General features: G+C 33.5%; 1 protein-coding gene across 1 annotated transcript in view; it reads right to left on the reverse strand.

Moving 5' to 3' along the window:
* The window catches only part of LOC150108437 (uncharacterized), a 189,245-nt gene extending 181,163 nt beyond the window's left edge, over positions 1-8,082 (reverse strand). Inside the window, exon 1 of the mRNA XM_090390779.1 lies at positions 7,676-8,082. Coding sequence (XP_090246905.1) covers positions 7,676-7,872 — 197 coding nt within the window. The 5' untranslated portion in view covers positions 7,873-8,082. The remainder of the gene's footprint in view (positions 1-7,675) is intronic.
* Positions 8,083-17,708: the final 9,626 nt, after the last annotated feature.

Raw genomic sequence — 17,708 nt, forward strand, 5'->3', positions numbered from 1 at the left:
AGCCTACTCGCCAGCAATTACAGTCTATCATATGATAAATATGCTAAATAGTCATCTGAAGAATATAGCATGCCATCTGAAAGAGCGAATTTTCATCTGTTAACTAGATGAAAATATATTTTAATATATATATACATATATACAGGGTGTTCGGGATAAATTTGACAGTTTCGTAAGGAAAAAGAAAATCTTCTTTGTATCTATTAAATTTAATGAATTGACAAAAAAACATTACAGGCAGAGTTAATTACAATACTATCAACAAGATTTACTCAAAATAACCACCATTAGCATCGATCACAGCTTCAATTCTGCTTCGGAACCTCGAACAAGCTGATGCTACAGTCTCCCTGGGAAGGGCCGCAAAAACTGTTTTAATTTTATCCATTAACTGGGCTTTTGTATTACTGGAAGTGCGATTGGTGTCTTTTTCAACTGCGCCCCATACAAAATAATCCATGGGGTTAAGGTCTGGGGAGTTTGGAGGCCAAACATTTGGACTGGTGAAGTCGTAGAAATTTTCAGACAACCATTTTTGACTTTTCCCAGAGGTGTGGCAAGGGGCCGAATCCTGCTGCCATACATACGGCCTACCATTGGCTACCCTTGTTATCCAGGGCTTGACTACAGTTAGCAACTCCACGAACAAAGCCCGAATTCCAATGCTAGGGTTCTTCAACACCTGTTCCTGCAGATTTGCGAGGAATTCTGCTGTACGAACGCAATCAGATTGTCTGCTAGGGATCTTTCTTCTTGCTACATCCTCGTAGTCACCATTGCAAGTCTCTAGTTCATGCCTGATTGTTTTTACTGTATTCAGGGAGCATTGGGCAGCAGTCGTAATATCCTTATTTTGATGGCGGGCACGAATCATCATGATACAAGTTATTCTCTTCCATGATTCAGGTGGGTTCCAGCTATCCATCCTTTCTGACATCTTGTATATGAATGAAGAAGGGTCCAAACTTTTAAATGAAGAGAAGTGTGTGTTAATACATGTAACTTACGGAAAAATATAATTAATTATAAATATGTCAAATTTATCCCGAACACCCTGTATATATGCGCGCGCTAGCAGTTTATTTGGGTTGACAGCACAGATTCAGAATTATGTTATTTCTAAAAACACATTTTTAAAAGAATAAAGAAAAGAAATGCGACTTTTTTTATTTAATTTAATCATTTCCATTTTTAATCATCTAAAAAAATAGCTTACTAACTTAAATAAATATACTGAAATTTAAAAGTTTTAATAACTTCGTTTATTTATATGGAAGTTTTTATGGATTTAGAGTTTAAATGTTTAATCATGTAAGATTCCATTAGTAACATCAGGTAATTTAAGTCGAATATGCTTTATATGGGAACGTTCTCTCAAATAACCTCCTGAAAATAGTGAGCTTGATTCCCCACAACAATGTATACAGAAATACAAAAGAAGTGGGGTTGGGGAGCGAAATTCATATTGAACTGTTCTGGTGACTGATTGTCTAACCCGCATAATCTCCAATGAATAAATGCAGAATAATAACCGAAACATACCTCGTACTCCATTACGTTATTTATCACAGTCACAGCGCGTGTCATTCTGGTTTGTTTTTCTCTTTAAACTTTATTACACAATCCATACGACCCATTCTGATCACGCAAGAAAGGAAATAAATAAATACAAAAAAAAAAAAAAAACTTTAAATACCCGCTAGCAGTTTTATTGCAATTATCATAAACGGTTATGCTGAATGTAGGAAAAAATTACAAGACAGCAGAGAAGCAGAAAATGCTCAGCATATACAGTGTCAGCACTGTTATATCCCATCAAAGCAGCTGATCGAGCGGCATTATCAAGAGCCATTATCCAGACATTTTAGAAGGCTTCTTTTCCTGGTTACTCTCAATTTCATATGTATGATCAGCCATAAAATCTACTACCACCATCAAAAATTAAATCACCAGCCAAAATGAAGGTTTATAGCTATTTTATGGCATTCTGGCCACTGAAAACTTTTTCTCGGTGTGCAATGATACATACAAATGGATCTATACGTTTTAAATAAATGCACTTCACATAATCCAGTCCAGTATCTCCATAAAACTATCAGACTTCGAGCGACGTGTACACTCTCTCTCAACTAAATAATGATTTACAGCACAAGCAAACGTCGTACAAGCTCAATAATTTAGCGGTGTCGATAGTTACTAGACTTCGGATAACAGCTGAGGACAAAACTTTCTGGATAGTGGGCCACGGTAATTTACTAAGAAAATGTATTGGACAATGCATAATTCAAAGGGGTGGGGGATAAACGACTAAAATTGATGAAAGATACGCATTCGCAGGAAAAGAAAGATGGAATTGCCTTTTATGAAATGTTGTTTGCTTGATCATATATAAGAACTGTGACCCCTCAATCGTAAAAGACAAATTGGAATTGGCAGTACGGCACATACCCTCGCAGTTAGCTTTATTTTATTCCTAAACTCGTACACAAGATCGAGTATTAAACATAAAAGTCCAGGAGAAAAGAAAGATTTATGTCAGGCAATATGGAGCTGCAAAGAATAATATCTTTATCGGCTTCTTCCTGATGGAGAGAAACAATGATAGTTCCTCTGATATTGCGCGTGTACCATAGTAATAGAATGTGAGAGTTACAAGAGAGTAAGAGGTGAGAAGTCGAATTCACAAGATTAAAATTACTGACAAATACCAGAAGTGCGTCATGAAAATCAAAAGAAGAGACAAAATGCAATTAACAAAGAAAACGTTAACGTATAACAAATCTGGTAAACGATAGAGAGATGTTTTCAATCAACGAAAAAAATTACCAACAGAATTGTTTCATATTTTCTAAACACTTTTAAAAAATGCTTTTAAATACCAATTTAAATATTTTTTAAACATTAAAATAATCTGACTGGATACAGGCTCCTCCTGAGGAGTTAACATCGTTTGTGAAAGAGTTCCAATTTCTTGAAATTTTCAAATTTCAGAATTAAGCTACATCACTGCAGATAATTGATAAAATTTCTCATATGCGCATACATGATGCATACATGCCAAAAACGATATGAATCAGAATCTTGAACTACTTCTATAGTTTCTCATATTTTTCCCTACAGTTAATAGATTTATTAGCAAATTGTATTTTAATGTCAAATGTGAAACTTTTTTCAAAACAAAAACAGACATTTATGATTATGCTCACACGATTCATCTTAGAATTCCTGTTGCAACATTTCTTAAGCTTCAGTAATCGGGAAATCCCTTTATCTTTTTTTTTTTTTTTTTTTTCGTATTTCTGGGGAAATTTTCCTCATCACGACCTTGTTTTTTGATCTCTGAATTTTAAAGTTTTTATTGTTTATTCAATGTGTGTGTGTGTGTGTGTGTGTGTGTGTGTGTGTGTGTGTGTGTGTGTGTGTGTGTGTGTGTGTGTGTGTGTGTGTGTGTGTGTGTGTGTGCGCGCGCGCTCTTCCAGTCAGTTAAAAAAATACTATTGGGTGCAGAATTATATTCATTTACTCTGCAATATTTCTTTTACTGTTGAGAAAAAGAGAACTGTACAACATATATGGATGAAAATGTAATTTAGTAAGGTAATTCGGTATTTACCAACAGCAGATATTTTAATTTCTTTTTATTTTATGCAATTATTTATTTTCATCAGGTTCTAATATTTAACATTGCTCTGTTTCAAATACCTTACGTTCCATGTAACAAGTGAAATGTAAACAGCAGGAAGTCAATTCTACTTCATTAACATTATTAAGAATTGTAGAATTTAATACTGATAATAAAACGTATGATTTCATTTGGAAAATTCCAAAATTCCAAATTTCATACACAAATGTACAACATCAGCCTAATAGTCAGTCCCGAGGAAGAACACTGGACCACTGAGATTCTAAAATACAGAAACCCAATTATTGACCAGTTGCATTTCTCTGGAGGTGGTGGTTAAGATTCTGAGCAGCTCATTAGGATATGTTTGGAATGAGCAGTGAGAACAATTTCTATGGAGGTAAAGCATGTGTGAGAAGTTGTTTTAACAATCTACTGATATTTTATAATAAGGTGACAGCTACATTAGACAAAATATATGCATATAATATGTTTTTTTTTAAACGTATTTACATTTTGTCACGTACCAAGTTGCTATTTAAATCAGTTAATGAAGGGGTGGATGGATTACTCACAAGATTCAGTGAACATGCTATTATTGTTTGAGGAAGACAATAATGGTTCCGTTGGCATCAGTGCTAAAGGATTAACAATCTGAGGGCGTTCTATGTTGATATTATAATAAAAAGTGAAAGTGTTATATTTCATTGTAAAAGGATTTGAAGACTATTGGAAAATTTAGATATATCAGTATAATATCGCGAAATGTGGGTGTACCTTCTCTGATCTTGGAATTGCAGAGAACGCAAGATTGATTCCTCAACTGGAAGAGCTGCTGTACTGCAAAAGGTGGAAGATGCATTGGATTAAATATGTAAACAGATACCGCAGTGCTCGATTAACTTAATTTTAGGTCAAATGATACAAAAACTGTATAGCATCACAGAGACTTCTTTACACTGATTACAAGGAAATGGTGACAAGTACAGACAAAGAAGCGGTTGTCCCACTGTATAATGTAATGTTTGATCAAATCGCATTTAGACTATTATGCGATCACCTGGATTTCGGAGGATGGAGAGAGCGGGAACTCTGTAATAGGTTCAGAGACAAGTAACTAAATGAATATCAAGACTACAGAACGCTGGCACCATGATAAACAGCATAAATGCGAATTATAGCTCTTGATAGACAGGAGGAGAAGAGATGAGAACCACTTAAAACATGAATCAAGGTCTATATTTTACTAATATTTCAGCACTCTACAAAAAACAAAAGAAGAGCAATAAACTAATAAACTAAATGTAAAGTTTATGTAGATATTAACGGAATGCAATAAATAATTATTATTAAAAAATTTTATAAGAATCAATATTAACATTTTAGTTTGTTTAAAAAAATTAATGTTCTATTCATTAAGAAGCTATTTTTTTTTTCCCCAGGCATAAACTGAACAACAATATATTTACTTATAAGGGAAATACCCTTTCAAGAAAGAGCGAGGGAAATAAATAGATGAATCCATACATAGTGCAGTGGAAAAGTCATGAAGATGGAAACCCGTTCAACAGCTTAAGCCTTATAGAATGACAATAATAAGTGCAAAGTAATTCTCTTAAATTCAGTTGAAAATTTAATTACTATAAAAAAAGCACAGGCAATCACTAAATCAAAATTATGTAAAAGGAAATGAAGTATACAAAATGATAATGTAATGCTACCAAAAATTTACTATGCCTTCATTTGCATTTTAATCTTTGGAACACTACTTTAAAGAAAGCAGCCTGCTAGATTAATTACAAAAAACAGGGGGGGGGATTAAAAGGTCATTCTATAAGGCCTTGCTTTTACTAAGATCAATTCAACAAAAAAGAGAGAGAGAGAGAGAGAGAGAGAGAGAGAGAAAGTACCAGTTTACCAAATGAAGCAATCTCTTAAAATGTCACAAATTTCTAAGGTGAAATTTTTTTCAGAATTCTGCTAGTGTATATCTCTAACTATGCAATAGGGTTCGCGGACATCATAAATCTGTAATACTACTGTTCTGTGAGAAAAATATACATAAAGTTACTATAAGGGTCCTCGTAGGAGTTCATATTTATTTATTATATTTTAAATTTATTATTAATACTAATAATGACATTAATAATCTAAAGCATCTGTTCAGATGATTACGGATAAAAAGAGCAAATTATGTTTCAATTAAAAAGAAAATAATACTTTTATTACAGTTCGGAATTTTGTATGTGAAAAAACAGCAATTTAACTCGGCATATTGTATCACTGAATTACTCAGGTAAGCCATTTATGTCAGCAGAATCTAATAACTATTACATGATCAATGATGATTAATAAATCATGCCTTTTTCTTGACTAAGTGTTTTTTTAGTAATCAGCAACTTTAAAACACTGCAAAAAAAAAAAACATACATAACCCATATATGACAATTATATGCTATAAAGCCCTGCCACCTCTCGTGTGTGGGAGTGATAAAAAAAATGAAAACAGAATATGAATTATGTGTGATTTTTTACAGTCTTGTTCATATAATAATTAATAAAATCGACTTCTGCTACACGAATATTCTTCTCGATTACATTATACTGTATATGTTAAGTTCTTACTTGAATTGGTTCAAATACGATGTTTAACAAACTTACAACATTCCTATTTAACGAAAGAAATTAATTTCTCCACTACTTTTACTAATACGTATATCCGAATTAACATTAAAAAACTTTTCATTTATTCTGATAAACAAACTAAATACTTCGGGATCTACTAAATACCTCACTTAATGTTAAGGTTTAAAAAAATAAAATTAAATTAAATTAAATTAATTTTAATGATACAAGAATCATTTTCTTGAAGTGTCCTTCGCCAGTGAAAATTCTATACGTGATATGGATCGAATGCGAGATTTTAATCTTATTTGACTTTTTTTTTTTATTGCTTTCTATTAATGCACTAAAGTGCACACAAGTGTGGCAATATAGTGCAAATATAGCAAAGGTAAAGTTGACAGTACAAACTTCGCGAGACTTGGGAGATATTTTTTGATAAGATATCACATTCCACACAAGCTCGTGTTACGTATAGTCAGTAAGCAGCTAATAAGGATTAAATGAAACTATACAGGTTTTAAATCCATATAAACGCAGCTGCTGATCAGTATGTATGTATGTATGTGTATATATATATACACACTGTATGTGTTTCAAGGTGTATCTGTCCGATTAGGAGAAAAGCACACACACACACACACACACACACACACATACATTCATACATACATAAATATACAAGTACAAAAATATCTGCATATATCCCTTAGTAGCTATCAAATAAAACAGTGGAATTCAAAAGCCTTTCTCAACATATTTTATCTTGATTTACTCCAAGCATTACAAAATATATTTTATATATATTAAGAAGTCCCACGCATGCCCATACCACATCAATATGTTTAGAGATTACGTCTTTATTAACTTAGTATTTAAATTACCAAGTTTACAGTCTAAAATATACTCATTTTATTGTTCACAGTGGAATTCTAGACCGCCGAAACAAAATTTTTAAGTTTGCAAACGACAGTACGTAACTTTACATCCACTGCGCCAATAACTCTATTTACAATAGAATGGCACAGCTGCATTATAGCAGAAAAATAATTTGACATCGCATTTTGAAATCGATACGCTTTGAAATCTGAGTTATGAGGATTTAGAATCACATAACAGCGCATGTGATGCTATTTATAATGTATTAGGTGATTCTTAATGGAATACACGTGCATTAGTGATTTAGTTACGTATTCAGAGTCAAAACATTGCATTATAATTTACTTTGTGAGCCATATGAGCGCATTACATGGCGCCTAAATATTATTAAATGAAATCTGTGAGCGAGAGAAAGCAAAAATAGTCATAAAATGGTTCCATAAACCGCGATTATAAAACATATCCAGATAAGGACATAATTATGATCCATTCATATCCCAAGTCTTACTAAGTCTCTAGAAATCGATACATCATGCGGAATTAAATACTTACAGAATTTCAACCCAAACTGGTAAGTCCTTTGGAATATCAATTAAGCCTCTTCTGCTGCAATCCACTAAGGATCCTAGACATGAACAGCTTGAAGGACATAACATATTTTGTCCGCTCGTTGATGTGTCGATCACCGATAGAAGGGCTAGCAAGATCAACGCTACGTACCACAGCAACCTTACTTTGACCGCCGCCATGATGATTTCGTGGAGGGTAAACCTGACGCGGCTCCCTCCTGCTTACTCGACGATCTGCTTTAGTTTCGAAAACATGAGGACGAGTTAGCGGTTTCGAAGTCTTCCCGACCGCATTCTGAAATTTGAATTTATCAGTGCGTGGTGATATTAAGCTACAGCCAGTAATGATGTACACATAAAGAACACACAGACGCGACAGCAACAAAATACTTCGACTTTGCATCAAACACCCACGTTTTATACTCATACGAGGCACTCGTAGCAGACAGGAAGCAGCGATTGGATGCCTTTGTCACGTGATGCGGACTGCTCGCCACCGAGAATACATCAAGAACTTGAATAGGGAATACATCTTTTAATTTAACCTAAAAATATTATAAAAAATATAAGAACAGAAAGGATGGGTAAAAGCTATTTATTTTAACATTATAGCACATCAAATAAACAAACGCCTATTTATTGGCAGCATTTAATAGGGAAAATTATTTTTAAAAGATTAAAATAGAAATGACGAAGCAGATGAAGTTTACAAGGAGCGTTACATAAAAGAAAAATAATAAACAACTAAAATAACTTCAAACCACACCGCAAATTTAAATCTGTTCGTATATTCATATCTTAAGATATGAAAAATGCGAGTGCTGTTTGATCCATATGAAAAATAGTATTTAGTATAAAAGTTATCGGAGTATTAGAAAGCAATTATAATAAGTATTATTCGAATATCGCGGAAGTCATATGATAAAGGAGAAAAAGAAAGAAGGTGGCATTTATTACGATCGGATATTAAAATTTGAGTTCGACATTGGCTAGAAAAAAGCGGATATCTTTGAAGAAATTTATCTAAATTGAATGAGGCGAGAAAAAATGTCCTGATTCTCTTACAAAATCATGAAGGAATCCACTTTTATGGCAAACATGAAAAAAAATGAAAAAAAAACTTTTGGCAAACAATAAAACATATAAAAGTCATGAACTAGTCCAAAAAGGATTTTAAAAAATGATATGAATAAACCCTGTAGGACAAATGTTTAAAAAAGACCATGTTATGTTTAAAATCTATTGATTCTAGAATTTAGAAAAGCGCTGTGGATTAATGAAAACATTCTTAAATATTGCGAAATGTTTTCTTTCTGCGTTTCAGTTTAAAGATAAAATATAATGAATCAGCACGAAGAATTCAGCCATATACAAGGAATTTTTCACATATTCGTCTGAGTTCTGATTCTTGTTAAATTATAAAAAGAAATTAATTCATCTCATGTAGTTTCGGCCAGAATAAAAATCATGAACTCCTCAACAACATCTGATCCCAAAATCAACAGTTTAAATAACAAAGTGGGTGGGCAAGTAATGCATATACAAATGCAATCAGATAATCAAGATAATCTCTTGATTATCTTGATTATCAAGATGAGGTGGGGCTTCAAAATTTGATATCAACTTTGGGTTAAATTAATGACATAAATCTCTTAGTTTGCTTTTTTAGTTGTTTTTATTTATTTAGTATTTTAATTTTACCAATATTGTTATAAATGCTTTCATCCGTTCCCCGTTTAGTTGATACTGAATTTCACCCTTCATTCTGAGACCACCAACATCAATACTCTACATATTGGAAATCTAAAGGGCGACTTAAAAAGTACGTTTGGCTTCTAGAGCAGGGTTCTCAGATTATCTAACTCTTAGGCCACCATCACAGCATTAAAAATGCTAGTGGTTTATAACCTTTGGTGATTTCGACTAATATTTAAAATAATAATAATAAATATTATTGTATACTGGGATTACTCAGTAAATGAGATAAACAGTACCAATTTTAGCATTTTATGATCAATGAAAAACTGTCAAATAATACGTGTTCTGTAAATGGTGGACATTAAAAGTTAATACCCATGAATTTTAATGTTTTTATTATATCTGACAAACTGAATGAAAAGTTAAAATAAATTTCGTTTATTACACGCAGTATGTGTATGCATATTAGGCAGGTAGATGGGAAAAGTCGATAAGACATCAATTATATAGGAAATGTTATATGGTTCCCACCCACGAAATGTTTATGAAAACCTATAGTACACTCGAACCATCAGTGAGCTTAGGATATAGTTTTTTTTTTTTTTTTGGCTTTTTTTTTTCTATATATTTTTGTATTTTTACATAATTAAAAAGAAAGAAATCCTACACTAGGCACCAAACATGGAAGAACTTTTTCTCAAGCCATTTCAGACCTCCAGTAAGCAGTGCATTGGTTTCTCCCCAGCGATGAAATTCATCTCCCACCTAAAGACAATTATGAACATCCATGTCAAATGCTGGATTCGAACCCGCAGCTTGTTGGTTGGAGAATAGATACGATAACCAGTTGACCAACCATGCTGGGCAAAAATTAATAATTTCGTTTTGCTTCTTTTCATCATCCATGGATGTGATGTCATGCTTCTATGTCAGCAATGAGCCTTGCTTGCACACAGTAATCACTTCATATTTTCTTTATAAATAAACGAATATAATTTATTTTAATTATTAAAATGAATGGCATTCAATTTAATAATAACTGTTTTCTGGTGGAAGTTTTCTAATCTCAAGAAACACCATTTGAAATCTGTACGACTGCTACCACTCTATAAATCCTAAATCCTCCCAACCTCGGAATACTGTTCACGCATTTGGTGTTCACGGCATCCAAAAGAGGACAATCTGATTAATTGATGCCCCATCTCTCTCTCTCTCTCTCTCTCTCTCTCTCTCACACACACACACACACACACACACACACACACACACACACACACACACACACACACACACACACACACACACACTTCTCAAGACACTCTGACTTATGCCTCTTGTAGAAGTATTTTCAATGCTGACCATTATTTCTTCACTTTCTTTCAAGACTGTTGGTTAACATTGATTTACTGTTTAGCTCCAAACTACGGAACTAACTTCTCTCTTTCTCTTCATTCTTTCAATCTACCTCTGTTCTTTAGAAAGTCCCCACACGCTCTGATATTCCTAAAGACTGATCTCCAGCAGCTCATGAAGCACATTTTCTCCCTCCTTTTTTCTTGCACACACACACACACACGCGCACGCGCACGCGCACATAGTAATGATGTGATATAGGTTTTTGCAAACTTTCATTTCATGTGTGAGGTTAATATTTATATATAATATATAATATGGTTCGCAAGTGTCAGCATTTAAAGTCTTGTCCCTTCAGATCGGGGATCACCAATCTCTCATATCAGCACATATCACGGAGCTGGTAGCTCGGTTTTGTTTTGTTTTTTTAATTTTTAATTTTTAAAAATTTTTATGTGATCTCACCCATAGTTGTAAACCTATAGTACATTATTATTGCGTGAGATAAGGAATTTTTTAAAACTATTTCTTTAAATTTTGTTCATATTTTATACTTTGATTGATTTTTAACAAAATATGGTAACTCTGCTCTAGAGACCAAACATGGAACTTTCTCAAGCCACCTTCAGGCCTCCGATTAAGGGACGGGGGGGGGGGGTCTTACACTGGGCAATGAAATACATCTCTCACTTAAAGACAATCACAAACAGTCATGCCCCTGGCGGGATTCGAATTCTCAGTCTGTTCATTGGAGAGTGGGTATGTTAACCATTGGCGAACCAGACGAAAGTTATGCGATAATATACGATCCTAACCGCAAAAATGCAACTAACATCATTATGTACTTTATTAAAAGAAAATAGGAATCCCGGTTTGTAATACTTAATTTAATTATTATAACTAAATATTTACAAGTCATCGTTCAGCTTATATTATGTAGCAGTTAACACATGCGTGCGCACACCCCTCCACATACACACGCACAAACACATGCACACAACTCAAACGGCCTGATGAGCTTAGAAACAAAGAAAGTCACGTGGTTCATGATAAATTGTAACTGTTGCACTCCTTGTAGCGATCGTCTGTAATTGGTCTCTTTGGACAGAAGGAAGTTAAGGAAGTGTGCCAAAATTTATTCAAAAGTAATCCATCAGTTCGGTTGTAATTCAAATAGTGTTGCAGGACTTGAGCTGCTTCCAGGAATGTACGATTTGAAACTTGGTATATGCAATAACTTTGCTTTCTTTTTAATGGTAATGGTCATTTTCCAGGATCTGTACACTTTTATTTCACTTTTAGTTGTTCATCTGTTATTTGTGTGTGTCGTACTGGTTGGCCGATTAGCCACAGTATACACACACAGTATACAGACACAGTGTGTCTGTATACTGTGTGTGTATACTGTGTGTATACTATATATATATATATATATATAGTGGCTATGCGCTTAGCAACCATATGCCTCGGAAAGAGTGTCCTGGGTTCGATTACCGTCGTCGATGTGGGGAACTTAAAGATCTTTCTCAGTCATAGCCAAGTTAGCCGGGCGTGAACAGCAGGGTTTTTCTCCCCGTTTATCTGGGGTTTTTCTTCCTGCAAGCAGGCCAATAGGACCCGTAAACAAACGCAGCTACAGCCATAGAATATAGCGGAAGGACTTGTCACCTTATCCTCGGGATGGGTACGACTTAGAAGAGCTTAACATAGCTCTATAATAGGCTGTAGACCTAACAGGTCTACTGGCTCTGCTACTGGTATGTTTTTTTTTTTCTTAGTTATATCAGTTGCTTTAACATCATTTTTGTTCTAGGTAATTATTAGAACTTTCCAGCCCCCCCCTCGTGTATATATATATATATATATATATATATATATATATATATATATATATATATATATATATATATATATATATATATATATATATATATATATATATATATATATATATATATATATATATATATATATATATATATATATGTATATATGTGCATATATACATATATATATACATATGTATATATGTATATATGTATGTATATATATATACATATATGTATATATGTATATATATACATATATGTATATATATGTATATATATATATATACATATATATACATATTATATATACATATATATATAATATTCTATCCTTCTGTTAGTCAATTCTGTCAATCGAAAATAATAGATCTTCGTTGATGAATACAGTGAAAATAGCATATACACGAATAAAGTGGATCCTGTGAAATCTGTGATTAGTCTTAGGTATGCAGAAACTCTGTCTGATGTTTCTGTAGATTATTATCATTGTATGACTTTTTTTTTTTTTTTTTTTAGAAGACTGCGTAATTTATTTTGTTACCTCAAATGTTTATAAGACTTCTGTTGTTTCATCTGCTTAGCTCGAAAGTTGTTGTTCCATGTTCCACAGTACTCCTGGTGATGAAAATTCTCTCACCTGGAGATCAACTTTTTGTAACTGCCTAATTTTTTAGGAAGATGCAGAGACGCCTGCAAGTATCTTCCAGTATTCTGGTGCCATTTTGAAAGTAAAACGAACTGTAATATAAATACTGTTAAGAAATAGTAAAACCAAAGCGTTATTAGTTGTGCTGTCTAAGATATTAGACGTACTTGTTTATTAAAGATAACGCTTTAATAAACAAGTAAACATCAGTTCCAAAGCCTGCCATTGATTTTGATTCCAAGACTCACGCAACATTTAGAATTCCTAAATAAGTTTCTCCACAAAGCCAAGAATTTTCAATACTCCTGGTACGTCTTGGAAACAACGATCATATTTTTATGTGACATCTCTCAGGGAATGTTGAAAACCTATAGTATATTAGTATCGTGGGCAAGCTAACATTTTTTAACGGTTTTCTAAATATTTTTTATTTATTATATATTTTAATTAATTCAGACACCTTGCTCTCCAAACAGGAAACTTTGTAAAGTCAGTTCGGGTCTCCAATAATCGGGACGATCGTCTAACACCAGATGATGAAATTCATCTCCCATCCAAAGATAGTAATAAATACTCATGCCCATGGCGGGATTCGAACCCGCAGTCTGTTGATTAGAAAGTAGATACGCTGACCACTCCGCCAACATGGCCTGAAAATTATTAACAGTGCCCTAGAGATACATCTTCTTCCCTCTCCCTCCCCACACACACACAGACACATCTCAGACTTTTAAAATACCCAGTTATTGCCTTATCCAAAAGCTGCTGTATTGCTTCCTTTTTCTCTTCACCTCCCTTACCTATATAATGTAAATGAACTTTGTCCGTCTGTCAAAACAGTCAACTCCGCTTTGGCTAGACAAATCTTATTGAAATTTCATATTTCGAATGGTTTCAAAAATTCACTAGATTATCTCAGATTTAGTTTAAATGGGATCACTACAGTACATACAGTATAGCAATGGCGCAGCAACTATGATTTACATGTTACAAATCGTAATAAAATTAAAAAATAAATAAATATAAAACCTGTCTACAGTGCCTTAATCAAAATGAAGCTGTTTTCAATTCAAATACATAATATAAAATAGATTATGATTTTTTTTAATATTATGTGTCTCAATTCATTTCCATATTCATCGCAATTTCAATGTCGAAACTGCAGTTTCGAATATACACAAACCGGTATAAATATGCTCATGTGAAAGATTGCAATTGAATATTGCAATATCTCACTGCTGTAATGGTTCAGAATTAAACATCATTGTTTCTCTTTATTATACCTAGCGAATGTTTTCATTTGTACAATTCATTTAATAAGATTCATACAAAATACGCTGTGATTTAGAACTGATTATAATCAGGTTGGATATAATGCTAAAAGGTTTGATAAAAGAGTGTTCGTATAATTTCTTTGAAAGGAGTTTCTCTAAGTAGCTAAAATTTTGATTATTTAAACATTGTTGACAAATATTAGAAATAATCTCAACAAATTTTATCAAAATAAGTCAGCCCATAAAGGCTCTATTGAGTTTATCGCTAATTTAGAAACAAAAATAGCTCAAGAAATCTATAGAAAAACCTACTTAACTATTATGAGCTTTCCTTTTTGTTGAAGTAATCAGGTGTGTAATTCTAATGTAACGAGTCGAGTATGTATGTGTTTGTATATATATATATATATATTGTCATGTTCCATTGTACTAGAAATGCAATGTTTTTATAGTTTTTCTGTGTTTATATATATATTTTTATGCTGTTACACCTGACGAAGTCGGCGTTCCGACGAAACTAGTCGTGTAATGTATTAAAGTCATCTGTGATATATGACTGAACACCAAGGATTTTTTTAAAATCCTCGGTGTTTAGTCATTAAATATTTGACAACATGATAACAAACCGAGTAAGCCAACTTTCTAATAATAATAATATTATTATTAGAAATATATAATATTATTTATATATATATATATATATATATATATATATATATATATATATTTTATGGGACTACTTTGGAAAAGAAAATTCCCTTTAAAATTCTGCTTTTGCTGGACAATGCTCCTGGACATCCTACATCTTTAGATGACCTTCACCTTAATGTGAAGTGAAGGTCATATTTTTACCACCCAACACTACATCGTTACTATAGCCAATGGACCAGGGAGTCATTTCTACATTTAAGGCTTATTACTTACAGCGTACATGCCCGCAAGCAGTCAAGTCTACGGAAGATGGTGTGATGTCCTTGAGAGTTCTGGAAAATTATAACATCCATGATGCCATCAAAATCATTGCTGATTCTTGGGAGGAAGTGAAGCAATCGATTAAAGGGGTGTGGAACAAACTCTGCCCTCAATTCTGCGATGATTTTCGTGGCTTCACAGACGAAGAAGAAGAACACATCGCCGAAGCCAGAAAAGCTGTGGTGGATAGTGGCAATGCACTGCAATTGGACATCAATGAAACTGATGTCATTGACTTACTAGAGTCCCATTCACAAGAATTAACCAATGAAGACCTGATGGAGATAGAGAAGCAGCTGATAGAAACACAAGAACACAAAGAAGCAGAAGATCCAAAGCCAAGAAAGTTTATGAGAAAAGAATTAGCTGAAGCTTTTCGTCTCATTGAAGTAAGATTTGCTAAGCTTAGGAGCAAGATCCTAACATTGAGCGGTTTACAAAGGTTTACTGTGCAGTTAATGAGAACATTAACTGCTACAAGGCCATTTATAATTTTAAAAAAATAATAAAAGAAAATGACTGTACCTTTTTCCAGAAAACTTCAATGGTAAGCCCCCCCCCCTCCTCCAGTAACAGAATCAAATCCTAATTCTTTAGCACCCACTTCATCCTCTCCAGCACTATCTCCATCATCATCATCATCATCATCTTCCGATTAATGTAAGCCTATCGTCTTGCCTCAAAAATGCCCCTTCCAGTGAGGAAGACATTGATGCAACATTAGGTGAGTGTCAACCTTTAAAATTCTTTTTTGAAATTTCTCCTATCTCCTATTTAAACTTTTTGCATGATTTTTTTTTATGTTCTGTTTGTTTGAATTAAAAGAAAGAGCACAATAGTTTCTATAATTTATCATCACAGTACAGGGGTTTTATTATTATTATTTATTTATTCACATAATGGATACACACTCAAAACAAAATATCATTTAAACAACAATTTGACTGGTGATAGAGAACAATTCAGATTCTACCCAAGAATCTAAGAATAGTTCGTCAGGTATCGTAAAATATAAACTTTTCCAAGTAATGCTGTTTTTTGTAGATCATATGGGGTCACTTCGTTGATGTTTAATTGCTGTAAATAGTTGGATAGCTTCTTTGAAACTGCACCAAGTGCACCGATAACTATTGGGATGACTTTGGTGTGTTTAAGCTACAGCGCCATAATTCAAACCTGTCGATATTCGTTATTATTATTATTATTATTATTATTATTATTATTATTATTACACTGTATTATTATTGCCACATATGAGCCATTATAGGATTATTATTGCCGTATATGCGCTGTTCATCAGGGATCCGAGTTACATACAAATTCGACGTATATATATATATATATATATATACAGTATATATATATATATATATATATATATATATATATATATATACCAGAATTATATATAAATATGTAACCATAATTTTAAGGATGGGAAAATCCCTTCTAATTTCGTATAAGATCAGAAAAATTACTTAAAAATGACTTTTCCTCTCCTCCTCAACAGGATTCGAATCCATTTCTTTCCACTCAAAGCGCGTCGCTTCAGACTAGTGACTTCGAAAGAATTTTATGTAGCTTCCTATTTTCCCATGACACCTTTCCATCTTACGAACTTCTTTATTGATTTATAGCTCAAGAAATTTATAAATTTCTTGAGCTATTTGAGTGAAAAGAAAATTTCATTGTGTAATTTTTTTGTTCATTAAATAATCTTCCCAAACCACTATCGTGCAATTTAATTCTTCTTCTTCTGCAGCTTGTCCCACTTAAGTGGGGTTGATGTTAATGATGAGTCTCCTTCACACCTTCCTGTCTTGGGCTGTCACCACATCCAAGTTCTTCATCCTCAAGTCCTCTTCTACCAGCTCCCTCCATCTCTTCTTTGGCCGCCCACACTTCCTCCTTCCTTGCAAATCCATCTGCATTACCTTTCTTCCCACATACTCTTCCTCCCTCCTCATCACATGACCAAACCATCTCAACCTTGCCTCCTGTATCTTCGCTCCTAAGTTCGTAACTTTCACTGTTCCCCCTCACATAGTCATTCCTCAGACGATCCTTTCTGGTCACACCTCACATCCACCTCTCATCTCTGCTACCTCCATCCTGCTGATGTTATTTTTCCTCAGGGACACAGTTTCTATAGCATACGTTATAGCTGGCCTCACTACTGTCCTATAGATTTTGCCTTTCAGATTGATCGGCACCCTCTTATCGCAAATCACTCCAGCCATCTTC

This window comes from Typopeltis vanoorti, chromosome 3, assembly GCF_054136105.1.
Source record: "Typopeltis vanoorti isolate ZY-2024b chromosome 3, IOZ_Tvanoo_1.0, whole genome shotgun sequence".
In the NCBI taxonomy this organism is placed as follows: domain Eukaryota; kingdom Metazoa; phylum Arthropoda; class Arachnida; order Uropygi; family Thelyphonidae; genus Typopeltis; species Typopeltis vanoorti.